Source organism: Drosophila gunungcola (genome assembly GCF_025200985.1).
Source record: "Drosophila gunungcola strain Sukarami chromosome X unlocalized genomic scaffold, Dgunungcola_SK_2 000032F, whole genome shotgun sequence".
NCBI classification, from domain to species: Eukaryota; Metazoa; Arthropoda; class Insecta; order Diptera; family Drosophilidae; genus Drosophila; species Drosophila gunungcola.
The window spans coordinates 274,090-291,840 of record NW_026453186.1 but is presented as its reverse complement, the minus strand read 5'-3'; the positions used below and the strand labels follow the sequence as shown (position 1 = coordinate 291,840).

Sequence of the window (17,751 nt, the reverse complement as noted above, 5' to 3'; positions counted from 1 at the left end):
ATCAGTGAAGGAACCTCTGGTGGTTCCCGCAGACATGGTTGTTTATCACACCGATCGCATGACGTCTTTGGGGGGAGGAATGGGGTAGGTTGGAGTGGGGTGGGGTGAACCCGACCCGTTACACATTTTAGCAACCCACACAAAGGGGGCGGCAGACTCGGCTGCTACAAATGAGACACTCTGGCGGTAAATATTTAATCAAATGTTGATAAAAAACAACTCCTCAGCCACCATAAAAGCCAATGGCCCGGTGGAAAAGGCCAGCAATCAGATCTGGGAATAGAAATGCGCAACACCGTGATCATCGTCTGCCTTTCTTTGGCACTGGGCATCGTCTCTGCCACCGACTACTGCAAAAAGAGCTGCGGCAGCACTAAGAATCTGGGCTGCGACAATCTGGGGGTAAGTTATCCTTCATCAGCAGGACTTCTATTAATGCATTTCTAAATTACGGTGTCCAAATTTCTCCGCGCCTTAAAAAAATTTATTTAAAATTTTAGGTACAATTTTTTAAAATGTAAAATTTTAGGTACAATTTTTTTTAAAAATTTTATTTTTAAGTAAAACGATTGGTATGAAATAAATAATGTGTAATAAGTATAATATTGAGTTAAAAACCACAAGATTTTGTTGTTTATCTAAAACTGTTTTGAAAATGATCTTAAGTTTTTTCTGTTAAGTTACAAATATTATTATATAGCCGATTAGTATTTGAATTCATAAATTAATGTTAAACGCTGTCATTTATAAGACCAAGTTAAAATTAATCAGAGCTTTTTTTTTATCTTACATTTAATTCAAAAGTATCTTAATTTTTGTTTTATAGAAATAAGCTAAAAATAGGTAAAATTACATTTAAATAGGTAAAAAGATCGCTACAATATAATATTATGTTATTAAATGCTTTACAGAATCGTGTATTCAATTGTTTTAAGTACCCCAAAACTGAACCTTTTTTCTTAAGAAAACAAAAAACAAAAACACTTATTAAACAACATCAGAAGATAAAAACGAGATGTGTTGTTTGTTAAATAATTGTTTTGTGACGCCACCAAGTATATTGTTTTCAAATATGTACTTAATTTCAACCGATAAAAGTTTCATAAGCAACTGTTTTATTGCGTTTGATTTTGGAAGGTCAAAATATGAGCTTAACAGCTACATAATGCAAAACGCAAAGTTAAACTAAATAATACAAGAAAAGAAGCAAACTTCGGCCAGCCGAAGCTTATAAGCTATTGTTAAGATTAAATATATTTTAAAACATCTTAATTTCGATGTATATGCGTGTATCTTTAAAAAATTTGAAGCTATTTTTAGCTTAATTATTCAATCGTACCCGTGGCAGCTATATGAAATCGTTTCCGATTTTACTAAAATAAGAGTAATTAAAAAATTGATCTTAAAATATATAAAAATGTAGTTTCTGTGCATTTAAAAACATCGAGTTATGAAGCCTTTGTGTTTAAAATGAACATATTGGTATATGCCTGCCATAACTTTTGGGGATTAAGTCCGAGTCATAGTTTATTATAAGCTGAACAATAATTTGAGGATTCTATAGAGCTATAGATATTTTTGAATATATTTAAATAATAACCAAATTATAAATTAATATGTAGTTATTTTTATGTTCATATTTTTGCAGGCCTGGGACTCGAGCTGTCCCAGTGACGCCGCCCTGTTGACCTTGACCACCGTGCAGAAGGAGGCCCTGGTGAACAGGACGAACGAGTACCGCAACATTATCGCCGGAGGACTAAATGCCAACTTGAGTGCCGCCTGCAGGATGTCCACCATCAAGTGGAACGACGAACTGGCCTATCTGGCCGGTTTGAATGTGAGGAGCTGTGCGATGCGCCACGACGGATGCCACAACACGGATGCCTTCGACTGGTCCGGTCAGAATCTGGCCTGGATGAGCTACTACGATCCAATGAATGTGACCCACTATGTACAGTGGGGCGTGGATATGTGGTACGGCGAGGCGGTCTACACCAAGCAGAGCTACATCGATGCCTATCCCTCGAACTATCAGGGCCCGGCCATTGGCCACTTCACCGTACTGGTCGCCGATCGCAACACGGATGTGGGCTGTGCCGCGGCCACCTACTCCGTGCCCGGAAAATCCTACAAGGCCTTCCTCCTGGCCTGCAACTACGCCGCCACCAATGTCCTGGGCATCAAGATGTACAGCTCGTGCTCCACGGCGGCCAGCAAGTGCACCACCGGCACCAATCCCAGCTACAAGTATCTGTGCAGCGACAAGGAGGTCTACGACGTCAACAATCTTTTCTATTAGGCCAATAAATAGAAGCATAAATCAGTCAAATTTTGTTTGCCCCTGTATTGGCTGTTAATGCAGACTTATAATTTATGTACATGTAAAGTTTAAGAAAAGAAGGGCAAACTTGGCACTATAAAACTCCTGCAACAGGAAGACAACTTTTGGGAAGTGCAGATAGCTTTAAAATTGAGAGACTGCGTAGAAACGGACGGACGGACAGACAGATTGACTCTCCTCGTAATGCTGATCAAGTATATATTTACAAACTTCTGACCGAAATTAAATACCGCCTGCAAGTGTATAAAAATGCCTTATATTCAGGATTCTAGACCAGAATACCCCTTATTCGTCGATTAATTACGTGATCTATTTGACCTCCTATCTAAATATTATTTTAGAATGGCGTCACCCAAAACCCGATTTTTTTTTTAGGAATATATTTGTTTTCATGAGTAACGGGTATCAAATAGTCGGGGCCCTCGGCTTTAGCGTTCCGTCTTGTTTTTTTTTTAACGAAACAATGTCGCCCGCAAAATAAATATTATTTCTGATCGTTATTTTTTTGTCGCTTAGAAATATTAATTTTTTCAGAGTAATATAATAAAAACCAGAAACTATCACTATTTATAAGACAAATCTAATGAAATGTATGAAATAATGATCAATGCGGATTTGAATAGATTATTTAAATAGTTATCTAATTGTATACTTTAATTTTCTGCGGTTATTAAAAGTGCATTTTTTTTTTGGTTTGAAAATTAGGAAAATAATGACCTAAAGTTTCAGATATTGAATGTGTTGACCATGGTTGATTACGGATATGAAAGTCCTTTTTTACAATTAATTCCTGCTTATTTAACGCTTAAATTTTATTTAACTTAAGTCGTTTTTAATGTTTGGCTTTTTCAAGCGAACTAAAAAAAATTACATGTACAATTTGTTTACGTTGTCATGATTTTAAAGAGTAATTTATGTTTTTCACTTGTTTGTATGCATATTTATACTTTATCATTTCCATACTCTTTATTGGGGACTTGTGTTGGTTTTTTTTAAGGTAAGAATATTAACTCATATTCCGAATAAATAAGTAAATAAACAAAGAAATAAATATGCTCTGTTCTTTTCCACAACTAAATAGAAAGTGGCAACACTTTCATCTGATTAACTGGGTTTATTGCGAATTTAGATAACAGCTATTGTGACTTCAGCGGAACTGCTCAGATATCAAGTGCTAATCTCTGTTGTTTCTCTTAAAAGATAAGATATGCGGTTTCCGATGAAGGCTCGTCTTTGATGAAGGAAAATAAAGCAATAGGAAAGGTGGACATAGATTCCGAGCAAGGCATTATACTATAAGCTTGTAGGAAAAGCAACAGAGTTTAGTAGTATTAAAATCATTTAAGCATATGGAAGTACCTATATTACAAAAACCTATGAGTAACTCATATCTTAAAATTTATAGAACGTTATTGTCTTTGTTGTTGACTTATTTTTTATTTTTTCTTAAAGAGTACTGAAAAAATGAAAACAAACTAATAAAATGTTATAGATGCGGTGGTTTTATTGAAATGGGGCCATATTTTAAGTACTAGTTGTAGTAATCGCGAAGTCTCCAATCTAATAGTTAGCTTCTGCACGAGCACCCCGAACTGAGGAAGTACTCCATAAATTCATTCTGAATCAGTTCAGTGATAAGAATCTGATTACTTGTTAATAAAGTTAGCACGAGCACCAACCTACCTCAATAATCAAGGTGTTATTTTTAAAACAACATTTTGGAGAACATTAGCTTTATTATTATAAATATTGCCTTCGAAACATTCGTTTAATAAAAAAATAGAAGACTTACTTACTTGTGAACATTTCGTCGGTGATTTGTATTGCAATATATTAAGCAAAACCGAGGCGACAATCGTAAATATAAGACGGATGATTAGATTACACCTGGGTCCGCAATTTGAATGGTGTTTGGCTGGAAGAGTATCTGAACACGGGTATGATTTACGGTTGCACTTGCGGATCGCTTCCAGTCGATTGATAAGTGACAAAGGTCCGCCATATAAGCACACCGCTTTTGGACAGCCAGTTGAATCGAGTCGATTTGAAGTCAAAATGAAGATCGCTCTGCTTGCCATTCTGGTGGTGATTGTGGGTCTGGCCCAGGCCACCGACTACTGCTCGTGGGACATCTGCAAGGGGGGCTCCCACATTGCCTGCGGGCACAGCAACTGGTGGGATGCAAGCTGCCCGGGCGATGCCCAACTGATCGACATCAACGACGAGTACAAGTGGGTCTTGGTCCACTCGCACAACGACAAGCGGAACTATATTGCCGGCGGCTACGATCCGAACCATAATGCCGCCTGCCGGATGGCCACCATGGAGTGGGACGACGAGCTGGCCTACCTGGCCTCCCTGAACGTCCGCCAGTGCAACATGGTGCACGACAGCTGCCACAACACGGACGCCTTCAAGTACTCCGGCCAGAACCTGGCCTGGCAGGCCTACTCCGGCGACCTGCCCGACATGGGCTTCATCCTGGACAAGAGCGTACAGATGTGGTTCGACGAGGTGCACAACTCCAACTCCGGCATCATCGCCGGCGGATATCCCTCCGGCTATAATGGACCGTAAGTCTGAGTAACCGAGTGAGAGTAGTTTATTCAAGCTTATTTTTTGTGCTTTTTTTCTTTGTGTTCTAATGGCGTAAAGTGTCATTCAGGATTAGGGCAGGCAATATATATGTTCTCATATATATGTTTATGTCCAGTTTTTTTTTTTTTTTTTTTTTTTTTTTTTTTTTTTTGTCTCATGCTATATCGGGACGTAGCATGAATGTTTTTTTTTTCATAATAAGGTATGTTTTCAACGTTACCGATTTAGAGCAGTTTATTAAAGCTGATTTCTCTCCTTTTTAGTTTTTGTGATCTAATGGTGCAAAGTGAAGATCAAGATTGACGCAGGGAATATGTATATTCACATATATATATATATTTTTTTTTTATGAATCTTTTTTCACCTATGACATATTTTTTAAAGAACAATTCAAAGTTTTTGTTTGACATAATAAGTTATTTTAATAAAAAGGGCTTGGTAAATATTTAAAATAAAGTCAATAAACATACTCAATTTTGTTTTGGTAAGCTTATTGTGGGTTTTAAATTATAATTTTTCATATGTGTACACAGTTTAAAACCTACTTCTTGCTTAGTCAGGTCGAAACAAGTTTAGGATAAGTTCTTAAATCACAATTAGTATATGTCTATCTATCTTCTTTAATGTATGGTGTGTGATAATGATTTTTTGTAATGTTAATAATGATATTCTTGTTTATTCCATAGTGCCATTGGCCACTTCACCGTGATGATGTCGGAGAGGAACACCCGTGTGGGCTGTGCCGCCGCCCGCTACAATCGCGATGGGTGGAACCAGGTGCTCGTGGCCTGCAACTATGCCACTACCAACATGATCGGACGCCAGATCTACTCCAGCTGCGACTGGGGGGCACAAGGATGCGGATCCGGCAGCAACGGCGAGTTCGGCAACCTCTGCTCCCCCTCCGAGTGGTACGATGTCAACAGCTGGTAATCCACCCATCGACCCACCATGTTCAAGGTCATCTAATTGGCCAGACCAGCAAATAAAGTGTACAGTTAAAGGTATTAAAACTAAAGAAAATTGTTGTATAATCTTGGGGCTAATAACGCATTTGTCTTTGGCAGAGTCTTTTGTAAAAGTTTTGTTCTAAGTTAAGTCTTAAAAATTATTAAATATATTATATATTTATATATTTTTTTAAGTATATTGGAATTTTGATTAATTTTCTGAAAACTTTGTATGGTTTATTTGTCTTTTATAAACCAGCGTTTTTGTTAAGAGCATTATACGAAAATCAAATGTTGTTTAAATTTGGAAATTAATTTTCGGCTTGCCAAGTAAACATCTTTGCTCCTAATATACTTAGTAATAACATGGTATAAATTCATTATTATTATATTATATATCCCTTCGTAGGGGATTAGATAATGAAATGTAAACTATTGTTTGGACTTTGTAATAACATGGTATAAATTCATTATTATAATTATATATTTTGTAAGGGATGAAATGAATGAAATGAAACTATAAAGTTATTTAAAAAAAGAAAAAAATATTTACTTTAAAAATTAAATTTAATCTAGTTTGGTCTGCTCCAAAACTTTGTATTTCATAATCTGCTTATATATAGCTTAAAAATGGGGTGAATAATAATTTGGTTGTGCCAATCAACCTTTTAATTTCCAGTTGTTCGTAGCTGCTTGGTGTAAGCCAAAAAAAATTGTTGGAAAAATTGCAACTAATGCTATAAACATTAGAAATTGTTTATGATGAACCACACTTTGATGGTATTTAATATTGTATAATTTTATTTAATACACTTAAGACCTTTTAATTCTTACTTGTTTGTAACTGATGGCTGTAAACAAAAGAAAATTGTTGGGAAAATTGCAGCTATTGTTATAAACATTAAAATGCTTTGGTAGGTTTATGATGAACTACACATTAATGATATGCAATGTATTTTTATTTATTACAAGTACGGAGAATTTGCTAACATTTTGGAGGATAAGATAAACGTAAATTTAGTACGTTTTTCATTCAAATTCGCGAATTCCATATTATGTTTTAGTATCATTTAAATATGTATCGCTTGGATACGCTGCGTTCTGGTACTATTTGCTAATTGTATGCTCTTGGGTACATGTGGCTGTTTAAAGATTCCCCGAGAGCCGAGACGAGATGAGACGAGACGAGACGAGACGAGACGAGACGAGAGGAGCCTTATAATTCATCCGCTGAGTAGGAGGAATCACTTGAATCAACTGGTAGTAAGATTTGGAGCCTGGTACGAGTATTGTTGGGTATTTGGTTCCGGGTCGGTTGCTTTTGATTACGCCAAGGCAAGCCCACATCAACGATCTGGCCGCTGGGCAGGGCGTGTTTGTAGAAGCACTTGTTGCCAAAGGGGCACCTGCCCAGGCCCCTCTTGAAGTACTTGCAATCCTTGGCCCCCAGGGCGGTGCGATAGTCGCCGAGCAGCTTGTCCTTCGCCTCCTTGGTGTCCACCCAAAAGGCACTGGGGCAGACGAAGTCGGAGCAAACGCGACATTCGGGGCAAGCTCGCGTTACCTTAGGCTCGAACTGTTCGGCCTGCCGCCACGTGCGGATGCACGGCAGGCAGAATATGTGGCTGCACTGGGACAGGATGCCGAACCGCTTCTCCCTGCCCTTCTTCTCGACCACCGTGTCCAGGCAGATGCCGCACATCTTGTCCCTGGAGCGGTCGATGGCAAACGATAGCTCCATGGCCTGTTCATGCAGCCGGGTGCACTCGCGATTGTGCTCCCTGCGCTGATCCTGGTCCCGCGGATGTAGACAGTACAGGTCGCACAACTTGCACAGCTCCAGGCGGACGCAAAAGGGACACTCCACGCCCCAAAAACACGGGCTCTTATTGGGGTAGAGCTCTTCAAGCGATCCAGATCCCTTGGACCCTTCCTCTTCGGCACTCATTCGCTTTTCGCTGGGCACAAAGACGGGCGCATTTGCCCACATCCTCTGACGACTGAAGCTGCTCGTACTGGGCATCTGCTCCTGCTTCTGCTCCTGCTCCTGCTCCTGCACCTGCTCCTGCACCTGCTCCGGAACTGGAATATCGTTTGAATCGTGGTTGAAACGGCAAAACTCGCCAAAGCGACAAATGCCCCACATATTGTAGGCGCACATTGTTTGACTTCTGCCAAGCTCCATCCTGATCTCTGTTAACTATTTGTGTTTCTTGTGGTTTACAAAAGGCGTTGCAAATATAAAAAAAAAAAGTGTTTGTTTTGTAATATCTTGAAATTTGTTTACAGCAATACGTTCGTTCTAGGTAACACATTCAAGACTACTTTCCAAAGGAATGACAAGTTAATAAAAATTACATTTCAAAGACTGCTGAGGTTTTTATTAAAAAACACTTGTTTTGAGAAAGTGTTTAAAGCGGTCAAACTGAAGAGCAAATACAAATCTATTCGCTTCTGCCCACAAAGCGTATACAAATCGTTCAATTGAAAAACAAATAAGTATTGAATGTTGGACAACTTCAAAATAAAACGAAATGTACCCATTTTTTTCAACAGTTTGAGAAGCCATATGATGGGTTCATCGTCAATTGACTAAGGCATCAATAGTTCCCGCAGTAGCTACATTTATGTTCTATTGTATCCAATACTTTTTAAATGTTTAGGAAATGTTCTTATTGGACAGGTGCTATTATTTCCTAGGTACACCGTATTTGCGAAAATACACACATTTTCAAGTACCTAGGTAAGAAAAATTGCACAAGAAGGTAAATTTTTTCTTGTAATTACTCGATTTATCGCAAAATTATAGAAAAATTAAAATAAAATAATGGAACAATTAGAATAAATATCTGACTATTAATTACAAATTTTGTTTCTAACATTTAATTAAAATATTAAATCTTTATATTAAATGCAGTGCATATTAAGCGGCACGCATGAATATTAATATATTTTAATTCATATACATATGCTTGGTTTAAGTTGAAACTATTTTCAGATAAAAAAAAAATTAACCTCAAACATTGTCAAATAAATAATTTCAAGAAATGTTAATATTTTCAATTTAAAATAACTTGAAACCGCAATGGACGAAAATCTAAGTGAATATGTTTAAATTGAGTACAAAATATTTGGCAATCTGGGAAAGGTAAAAGTTAGAGAATTATTTCTCTAGCTTGGTAAGGTAATAGTACAATGTACAATTTAATTGTTCTTAGGTTCGTATCTAGATGCAAATGTGTAATGTACACACAAATACTACTTAAAGATTGGCTCTCTAATAATATTTATTTGTGGAAGCTATATGAGACTTGTGGAGAAGACGTTTGGCAACACCACCACTTCTGTCAGATATATAAATTATTCTACAAATTCTTAGTACTGCTATATATTTTAAAGAGATTAAAAATGCGGTTTTCGGTTGATTCAGTCTGTCCTTTCGCTCTTGTAGATCCCTCCATTCCCAGTCAAGTTCACAAATGGAATCCTCGCCACTGACTTGCTCAACAGTTTTCGCGATTGATTTGGCATCTTGGGTATTGCCCTGGCTGTCGCAGATTACGAAATTCCACTGTGGCGTTGCCCCAAATGACGACTTTCGCCACTGCGATTGCGATTGCGATTGTCATTGCCACATCTACGAGTATATTGCTTCCGGAAACTGTTGTCTAGTACACCGAAATGCCCGGGGTGTGAATCCCCGTCGCTGTTGTTATATGCCGAATTTGTCGTGAAATGTCTTGGTAATCAATTTATGTGTTCCGTCGTTGTCGTCGTCGCTAGTTTTTGGGTGGCTTAAGCACCGCGATTCGGCAGAAGCCGCAAGCCGCAAACTTTTTTGCCAACTGAATGCGGGATGAGGTGGTTTGGTTGCTTCGGTTGGTAGCTGGAAATTCACCTGCGGAATTCCCAACGATAACTTCCACTCATCTCCGCCTTGAGGCCATCAACTTTGACGGCCTGTCTTTGGTGCCGGTGCCTCTGTCTGTCTGTCTGTCTGTCTGTCAGTCGCCTGTTGGTTGTTCCTGTTGCTGGTCCTGCACTCTAAATAAATTTCAAAGAATAAATATGAACCGCTGGAGACCAAATTTACGTTTGCGGGGAGAAACTTCAGACGCGAACAAATGGAAAGATCCGCTTTCTTTTTTTTTTATTTAGTTGAACTATACACAGCATATACACCATACATTTCTAGATATAAAAAATCTTAGTTATACAGTTAAATTGTGATTGTTTTAAATTAGTTTTAGAAATTAATGTTAGCTGAGCATTGAAGTCAAAGCAATATAGTCAAAGGAATTTGAAACAAATAAACGAATTTTAAGTAATTGTAAATATTGTATACAATAAATGATAAACTTTATGAAATATTTCCGTTTTTACTCAGCCAACGTGGAAGATTTTCAAAAATTCGTAAATCTTTTGAGCCTTAATTTAAATTATGATAATCTGTAAAAAGAAAATGTGTTATTCAATGTTGAGTTGAGACTTTAGACCTCTTGTTGTTAAATAAAGAATTAAAAATATATTTTCTACCTACTTAAATATTTTTTAAGTACTCTCCAAGTTATCATCAAAATTGTGTCAAAGTGGATTTTAATATCAACAATAAACACCTGAACTGCAACTTAAAGATTATGGGTTTTTATTTATTTTAATTTGAAAACCCTATTTTGTGGGCTATATATATTGTTTACATGTTGCCCTTAAAAACTTACTTGATCTCTATAAGTCAAACCTGGGCTAGATAAATTATTAAAGGTATTTTCGTATGATATAAAATAGTGCAAATGAAAGTCAATGATTAACAAATTAAATAAAGTTTTATTTAAAAAATTATATATTTCATTGTTAATTTATTTTACTAACAGGCTGCCTGAGAAAAATAGATAAGCTATTAAAGAATTTTGTTAAAATATTTTGACATACAAATTGTAACAAATATGATTTTGATATCTTTAAAGTAATACACCTTAAGGATAAGTTTTATTAATTTAATTTTAAAAAGTTATTTTTTACTAGTTATCTACAATGCTAACAGGCTGCCTGAGAAAACATACATGACTTTTCTTCCAGTGACCTCCCCTTCCGTTTTGGCGTACGTGAAAATGAAGCATTTTCCATTTGATGATAACAAAACATGTTTGGCATATTGATGAATGCCTCCAGAGAATGGGTGCCCCTATCTAGTTCCACTTCCTCATCCCCATCGCCATCCCCATCGCCATCCCTATCGCCATCCCCATCCCATTTTCCCATTTTCCCATCTTCGAATCGCACATTTCAGCACATCTTGCGGCAGGGACTCGAATTAGGCGGCTGCGGTGCTCCACGCTCGATTTTAATGATGTGACTGACGGACGCCCACCGAAATATGTACTTTACTTAGCTGCTTCAATGTTTCGTGATGGCCTCTCCCCTTGTACATATTATTTTTTCCTGGCTTGAGCTTTTGCTTACTTTTCATAACTACCCGCCGGAGAATGTGTTCGCAGCCTGTTTATATATGCGGGCTCCGGCGTTTGTTTGCTTTTTGGAATACGTGATTCGCCCACGGTGCGGATGCGGATGTGGATTTGGATGTGGGGGAAGACATCACGGCATCCGTAGTAAAAATATAAATAATAATAAAAATAATTTCTCACTTCATTTGTTGCACAAATCGAAAATAAGCTTGGACTTGGGGTTGAGGTTGCGGCGGAATCGAAGCTCGTTACTCTGGAACTCGAACTGTCAACGATTTATGTCTAGAATTTCGACGTTCCCACACTGCGTATGTGGGTTTTTCCGCAAATTATGATATTTACTACTATAGTAGCCGTATACATAAAGTATACTTTATGTTCCATCCAGCTAATGAATCAATGGACGTTTGAGTTAATGACTTAATGAGTTTATTCATTAGGGTTCTATGGACTAAAATATCCGCTTACGAATAAATAAAGAGTTGGGAAAATCTGTTAGTTTAATATGATGAATAGATTATATTTTCCTGCAGAACGTACTACAGAGAAACATTGTGTCATATAAACATATATTTTGAACAGCAATGTATATGCAATGCTGAAATATCATTTCATTTGAATTCAATTACAGTTTATTTTTTAAAGCACCGCAATAGTCCAATCGAATTTTGAATCAGGTGCAATTTAAATTACCGACAAAATGCATGAGTGTTCGCATGTGTACGTTGCATCTTTTTAAGACGCGGCACAGGAAGCATTAAAAACTGTTGCTATCACGGGGCAGAAAAAAAAAACGACAAGATAGAAATACGCTGAGGCAGTCAATGTAAATAAGTAGGTGTTTATGCTGGAAAAACCTTTTAAATGTATACATAAATTTACAAGTTTTTATTAAACGTTTTTGGTTTTTTTTTTTATTTGAAAAGACTTCTGAACCAAAAATGGCCAGATCGAATTGATTGTGGGAATTCAATTTAATCTTATATAATCACAAATTCAAAAAAAACTGATTAAGTTAAAACTGTTAAATTTAAACGGACAGAAGGCCGATCTACTTGTAAATCATGAGATATTTTATATTTTTTATTTCCTTATTAATAAAAGGTAATCATTTTTGCAGTTCCAATTAAATTGTAATATACATAGTTAAATTTAGCATTATTTAATATTTAGAAGACAAGACTGACATCGTTCACTTTTCAGGGTTATTAATTTGTAGTATTTTGAAAAACTTAAAAGATCTATTGTCACATCCATGAATAAAAAAAATAAAAATACGTTGTATATATTTTGTATATGTATTTTTTTTCAATGTTGACAGAAATTTGTTAACTTATATTAAATATAATGAAAATAAATGAAATGAAACGGATATGTATTAAAAATACTTTTTAATATAAATTCATGCTCAGCATAATTTTTAGGAGTGACAAGAAAAGCACTTTCAAGTTGTTTGACAGTACAAAGATTTGAATGAAATAAAAGCGTAAAAATTGTTTTACTGCAAGAAACTTTGAGCGTTTTGTGTATTTTCTTGCAAAACCTTTTCAATCTTTTGAAATTGTTCTGCTGATGCTGATAGTCCGTGTGAGTGACAATTATAAGTGTAGCACACACCAGCCACGCAGCTCTTCAGTGAAAATATTAAATTAGCTGCCAAGTTGTGAGCCAATTTCAATTTGTGCTCCGCGTGGCAAACAGATTTTAAGCCATGTCAGGACTCAGGGCTTTTCTTTCGCCTTCTTTTTTTCATTTTTTTTTTATGGTTTTACCCCATGTCGTTGACTTTTTGAGTGTGTGGGTGTGGGTGTGCATGTGTGGGTGCCTTGGTTAGTGAGCTTTCTTTTGCTGCACGCCGTAGCATACTTTTAGAGCGCTGCCATTCATTAATCAAGTTCAGGGCACTTTAAAGTGGTCGCTTAGCCTCGGCTCTGTCACTTGGTGCTGAAGCTGAAGCTGAAGTTGAATATGTGGCTGTCGCCGGAAGCATGTTGTTTCTCGGGGGCAACACTACTTGCCTCCCCACCATTCTTCATCCTAACCCCACAGTTAAGCTCAAAATATATGAACTAACAATAAATATGGTGTTCTACTGTGGGCTTTAAATATTTTCTAAAACACCTGCCTTTAACTTACTAAACATTCATATCGATAACATTAATATTCAATGACGTTTTGTTTCCTTTGAAAAACTTTTAAAACATGCATCATACATATACCATATTATGGTGCGTCTGAACAAAAGATGCATGTTGATTACAAGATGTTTTCGTACCTATGTTTTATCTATAATTGCTTTAAATTATATTAAACATTTTTTCTTTAATTGGGATTTCGAAATTCGCGATTTATTTTTAAATAATCAGAATTCATTTAAGCATATTTATTTAATAATTATTGGTATTAAAAAAATTGTGATCAACTAAAATTGCAAATATTCGTTAACTATTTTTGAAATATTCATTTAAACAGATATGTTTTTAAAGAGAAATCCAAAATACAAAAATAATTTAAATACTTTTTGGAGACCACTTTTGAATCCTTAAATATATCAATATTTTACATAAAACTATTTTGGTAATCAGTAGTCAATTAATTTTTAACATAATATTTCAATATGCTTGTTGATATTTGTTTAAAATTTAAGATCAATTTGGAACATTACTTTTCAACATTTATTGAAGTGGCATAAAAATATAGGCTTCCGCTTAAAAACCGAGTAAAAATTTTCCGTTCATATACATATTTATTAATGCTTTTCAAATTGAAAAGTATCAAGTTTTATGATCGGTAGTCGCTGCCTACTTTTAGGCATTGTTTTTAAATACTCATGAATCAGGGCTTAGAAACAATTTTTATTGGAAACTTATTCAACCAAAATTTATATAATTTTTCCATATTCTTGTAACATATCTTTGCAGAAATACAGAACAACTTTTTTCCTCCAAGTAATGTGTATAATTTTGTATGTATATCAATTGTAACATTTAATGGCTCACTTTAGTACGACCTTTGGTGCACTTAGCTCCGTGTGAACTGTACCCTCCGGGTTCAGGTTGGTAAGCTCACCGTTTCCCCCCGTTTGCACAATAGAGACAATATTGCCAGCATTTACATATAAATATTTATTGTCTTCTATGGCCCGCAAGTTGCATGTGAGCGGTCAATTTAACACGGAACAACGAAAACTGCCGGACAGGCCATCCCCAAGGGGTTATATCTATATCTGTATCTCCGTTTTTGGCGGCGTTAAGGAGCTGCTGTTTTCCTGGGGCCCCTTTGTTTGCCTTGGGATGCTGTTAGGGCGGCGGAGGCATTTCTTTGGCTTCTTTTTTATTATGACTATCAACTGTTATTGCGGCAACTCCCTAAGGATTCGGTTGGCCCTGTCCTCCGGCTTTATTATTTCATCATTATAACATTTCCTCCATGTGGGCAAAGTACGTACTCTTGTATATATGTACATAAAAGCACTAAGAATTTAAGAATATTTCTCTGTTTCTAACCTTTTTAAGAAATGCGTAAAAAAAATCCAAATATAGGACTTAAATTATCGGTTACCACTTTATTTTTCACATTCTAAAAACTAAATATTTCTCAATAAAAAAATCAAAATTGATTGTTGCAAATTAAAAAAATATTGCAAATTTCAATATTTCTAACGTTATGTAAAATTGTGTTTATTAGAAGAAATATTTAATTTAATGGTATAAAAAACCCATTCACAAAGGATTTTTGAGTTATTGAATCATTAACTACTACTTCATTTGTTAAATTCTGGAAATACTTTAAAAATATATTGATATTTTTATCCTTTTATTTAAGTATTTAATGAATTATGTAAAGCACAAGGTTTAGTGCTTTAAGTCCAGTTATCGTATTTATTTTCCTAAATTTTTGTATTTAAAAGATCGAAATTGATTGTTATAAATTGAAAATTAACTTTCATGTTTTAATTTACGTATTTAAAATATATTAATATTGTTTTAAAATTATTGACTAATTCTGAATTTAAAGATCGAAATTGATTTTAAAATTTTCTTAATCGATTATCTCTCTGTGAGCTATTGTCACTGCCCATCTTGTGAAACTAGTTGCTGCAGTAAATTATGCGGTTTGCCAGAGGATTAATGAACTGCACAGCAGGCTGCTTAAATTGTTCAATGGAAATCGATTGAATTGAAATGAGCTAGTGTAAAATTGTGGCTTGTAAGCTTTTGGACCCAGAAAATGGCTAACACAAGCAACAGAGTCCTGCGGTTTGAATTGCCTAAGAAACAGAAAAAAAAACCGATTAATTTTAAAATTTGAAATACTAATGTAATTATATTATATTTTGTATTATATGTGTAAGTCCCCTTTAAGAGATGGCCCTAAATTGTTGACACGTTTGATGGAGCATTGGCTGTGTGTATATAATTATATTACTATTATTAAATTGCATACACATAGCTTATAATTTGTTTACCCAACAAATGATACAACAACGATTTGCAACAAACACAACGAGAGTTTCCCAGTCAGATTGTGCTGTCATGGGCATTTGGCATTCTGATTGTTGTCGTGAGCGTCGAACAACGACTGTGATTTTCGCTCAACTCATTTAGTTGTTCTTTATTGTTGCTTCCAATTATACTGGGCACTCGCAAAGTACAAGGGCATAAACAATTCGTCAATCAAATTTACTAAAAGTCCCGGTCCAACTCCCAGCGTGCTCTATTTATAACCACATCTTAAACCCTCTGAATGTCCTTAATTATACCAAATTTGTTCGACATTGTAAAGTACTAACAGCTGGGTCAATCTAGTCCTGATCCTAAACTTATATTTGTAGATCAATTTATTTATTTCTTTAGTTTTCTTCTATTCCTAACAATACAAGTACGAAAAAATTTGTGTTTAGAAGATTAGAGTGTATGGTTAGATTTATGATTTTCAATTGATGTGGTAATTTGTTTTAAGAACGAACAGCATATATAATAAAGTGCTTCTGTGAATACCAATGCCTAAATTTTTGTTTTTTCAGTTTGACAAGCTGTCTCTTAATTTGCTTAAAAGATATATCGGTTCGGCAATCATTATAAATTTTGGCAAAAATAATAAAAAAGTTGAGTACAGATGCAGGCTTAAGGAGATAGGTCAAAAGATCAAAAGATTTGTTGTAGATACATTTCGTTACATTTTGAAGGCTAGAAGAAGTTGCATATATGCATATATAGTATATATAGTTTATACATTTATACCATTTATTTTTTTTCATAAGAAATATGAAATTTTAAACAATTACTATATTTCAAAGAGTCAATGAAATTGATTAGAAGAAAAGCAAAGTTATACATTTTTTTCAATTTTAGAATTATAAAACACAAGTTTACCAATATAATACAATAAAAATAGATCAGATATTCAGACGTAGTCTTAATTTTTTCTTTCTAATGTATATTTCAATGTTTTAAAATTATTCTCGGGTTTTTTTTGGTTTACAATATGAATATTAAATTATCTTTAAATAATAGCCAAACTAAAAAAAAACACATAGATATCATGAGTTATTTATCAAGTAACCACTAAAATTATATATATTATTTACACATTCTTAAACAAATTTGTTGGGTAATATTTCTTGTAGTTGTTGGGTAGGTATATAGAATCATTTGAAAATGTTTTTTTCTTTTTTGCCCACTTAACCCAAAAAAGCCAGTTGCTTGGCTTGGATGAGTCAACGGGCATCAAACCCGGACTGAACTAGACACAATTTGGTATTCGAGTTGGCTATTATCATTGACGCTTCCACTGAGGCGTCACTTTTTTGCTGTTGGCTCCCAACCAAATTGTTGCGCTGGACCAACTTTTAACACCGTTTGCGATTCTGGCCGTAGCTAACAAAAAAATGTTGCAACAGTATGCGTCTGAGTATATCTACTCTAAGAAAGGTTTTCTGTGTCGCGAATGAAATTGATTGGTAGGTCCCATACTTTTTGTTTCCCTGTAACGCACTGGGAATATGAGTTGTGTTTGATTGTTGGTTGCTTTGTTTAAGACAAACATATCGTCTTTATAAAGTCACAAAAAAATCGAAAGAGGCTAAGATACATTTCAAGCCTGTCAAGAATTTAAAATTTCTAAACCAAATTTAATTGTTGAAATCAAAGAAATACTAAATATATTCCTAATTTATATTGTATTGGACTGAAAACATCAATAAATTATATCAAACACATAAATAATACTAAAAAGCTTTTAAATTATTTTGAGCACATTAATATGACTAAAAGGGTATTTTAAAGTTAACGTACCTTTTTGGGGTTTACTTGTTTTCTTCTATTTTTTTTATCATATCCACACTGAGAAATCATGTTTATTTTTCGTTTGACGTAAAAGTTGCTTCGTTGTT

The 17,751-nt window shown here is 35.1% G+C and overlaps 3 protein-coding genes across 3 annotated transcripts; 2 read left to right on the top strand and 1 right to left on the bottom strand.

Moving 5' to 3' along the window:
* The first annotated feature begins 238 nt into the window (after window positions 1-238).
* On the top strand, window positions 239-2,332 carry LOC128260552 (antigen 5 like allergen Cul n 1). The gene is made up of 2 exons (XM_052993659.1): window positions 239-402; window positions 1,649-2,332. Exons 1-2 carry the CDS (start codon window positions 286-288, stop codon window positions 2,300-2,302), a joined length of 771 nt encoding a protein of 256 aa, XP_052849619.1. The 5' UTR covers window positions 239-285; the 3' UTR covers window positions 2,303-2,332.
* A 2,023-nt stretch (window positions 2,333-4,355) lies between these two features.
* On the top strand, window positions 4,356-6,010 carry LOC128260551 (antigen 5 like allergen Cul n 1). The gene is made up of 2 exons (XM_052993658.1): window positions 4,356-4,917; window positions 5,629-6,010. Exons 1-2 carry the CDS (start codon window positions 4,400-4,402, stop codon window positions 5,873-5,875), a joined length of 765 nt encoding a protein of 254 aa, XP_052849618.1. The 5' UTR covers window positions 4,356-4,399; the 3' UTR covers window positions 5,876-6,010.
* An 856-nt stretch (window positions 6,011-6,866) lies between these two features.
* Window positions 6,867-8,239, bottom strand: LOC128260549 (probable E3 ubiquitin-protein ligase makorin-1). The gene has a single exon (XM_052993657.1). The coding sequence runs from the start codon at window positions 8,075-8,077 to the stop codon at window positions 7,109-7,111; it is 969 nt and encodes a 322-aa protein (XP_052849617.1). The 5' UTR covers window positions 8,078-8,239; the 3' UTR covers window positions 6,867-7,108.
* Window positions 8,240-17,751: the final 9,512 nt, after the last annotated feature.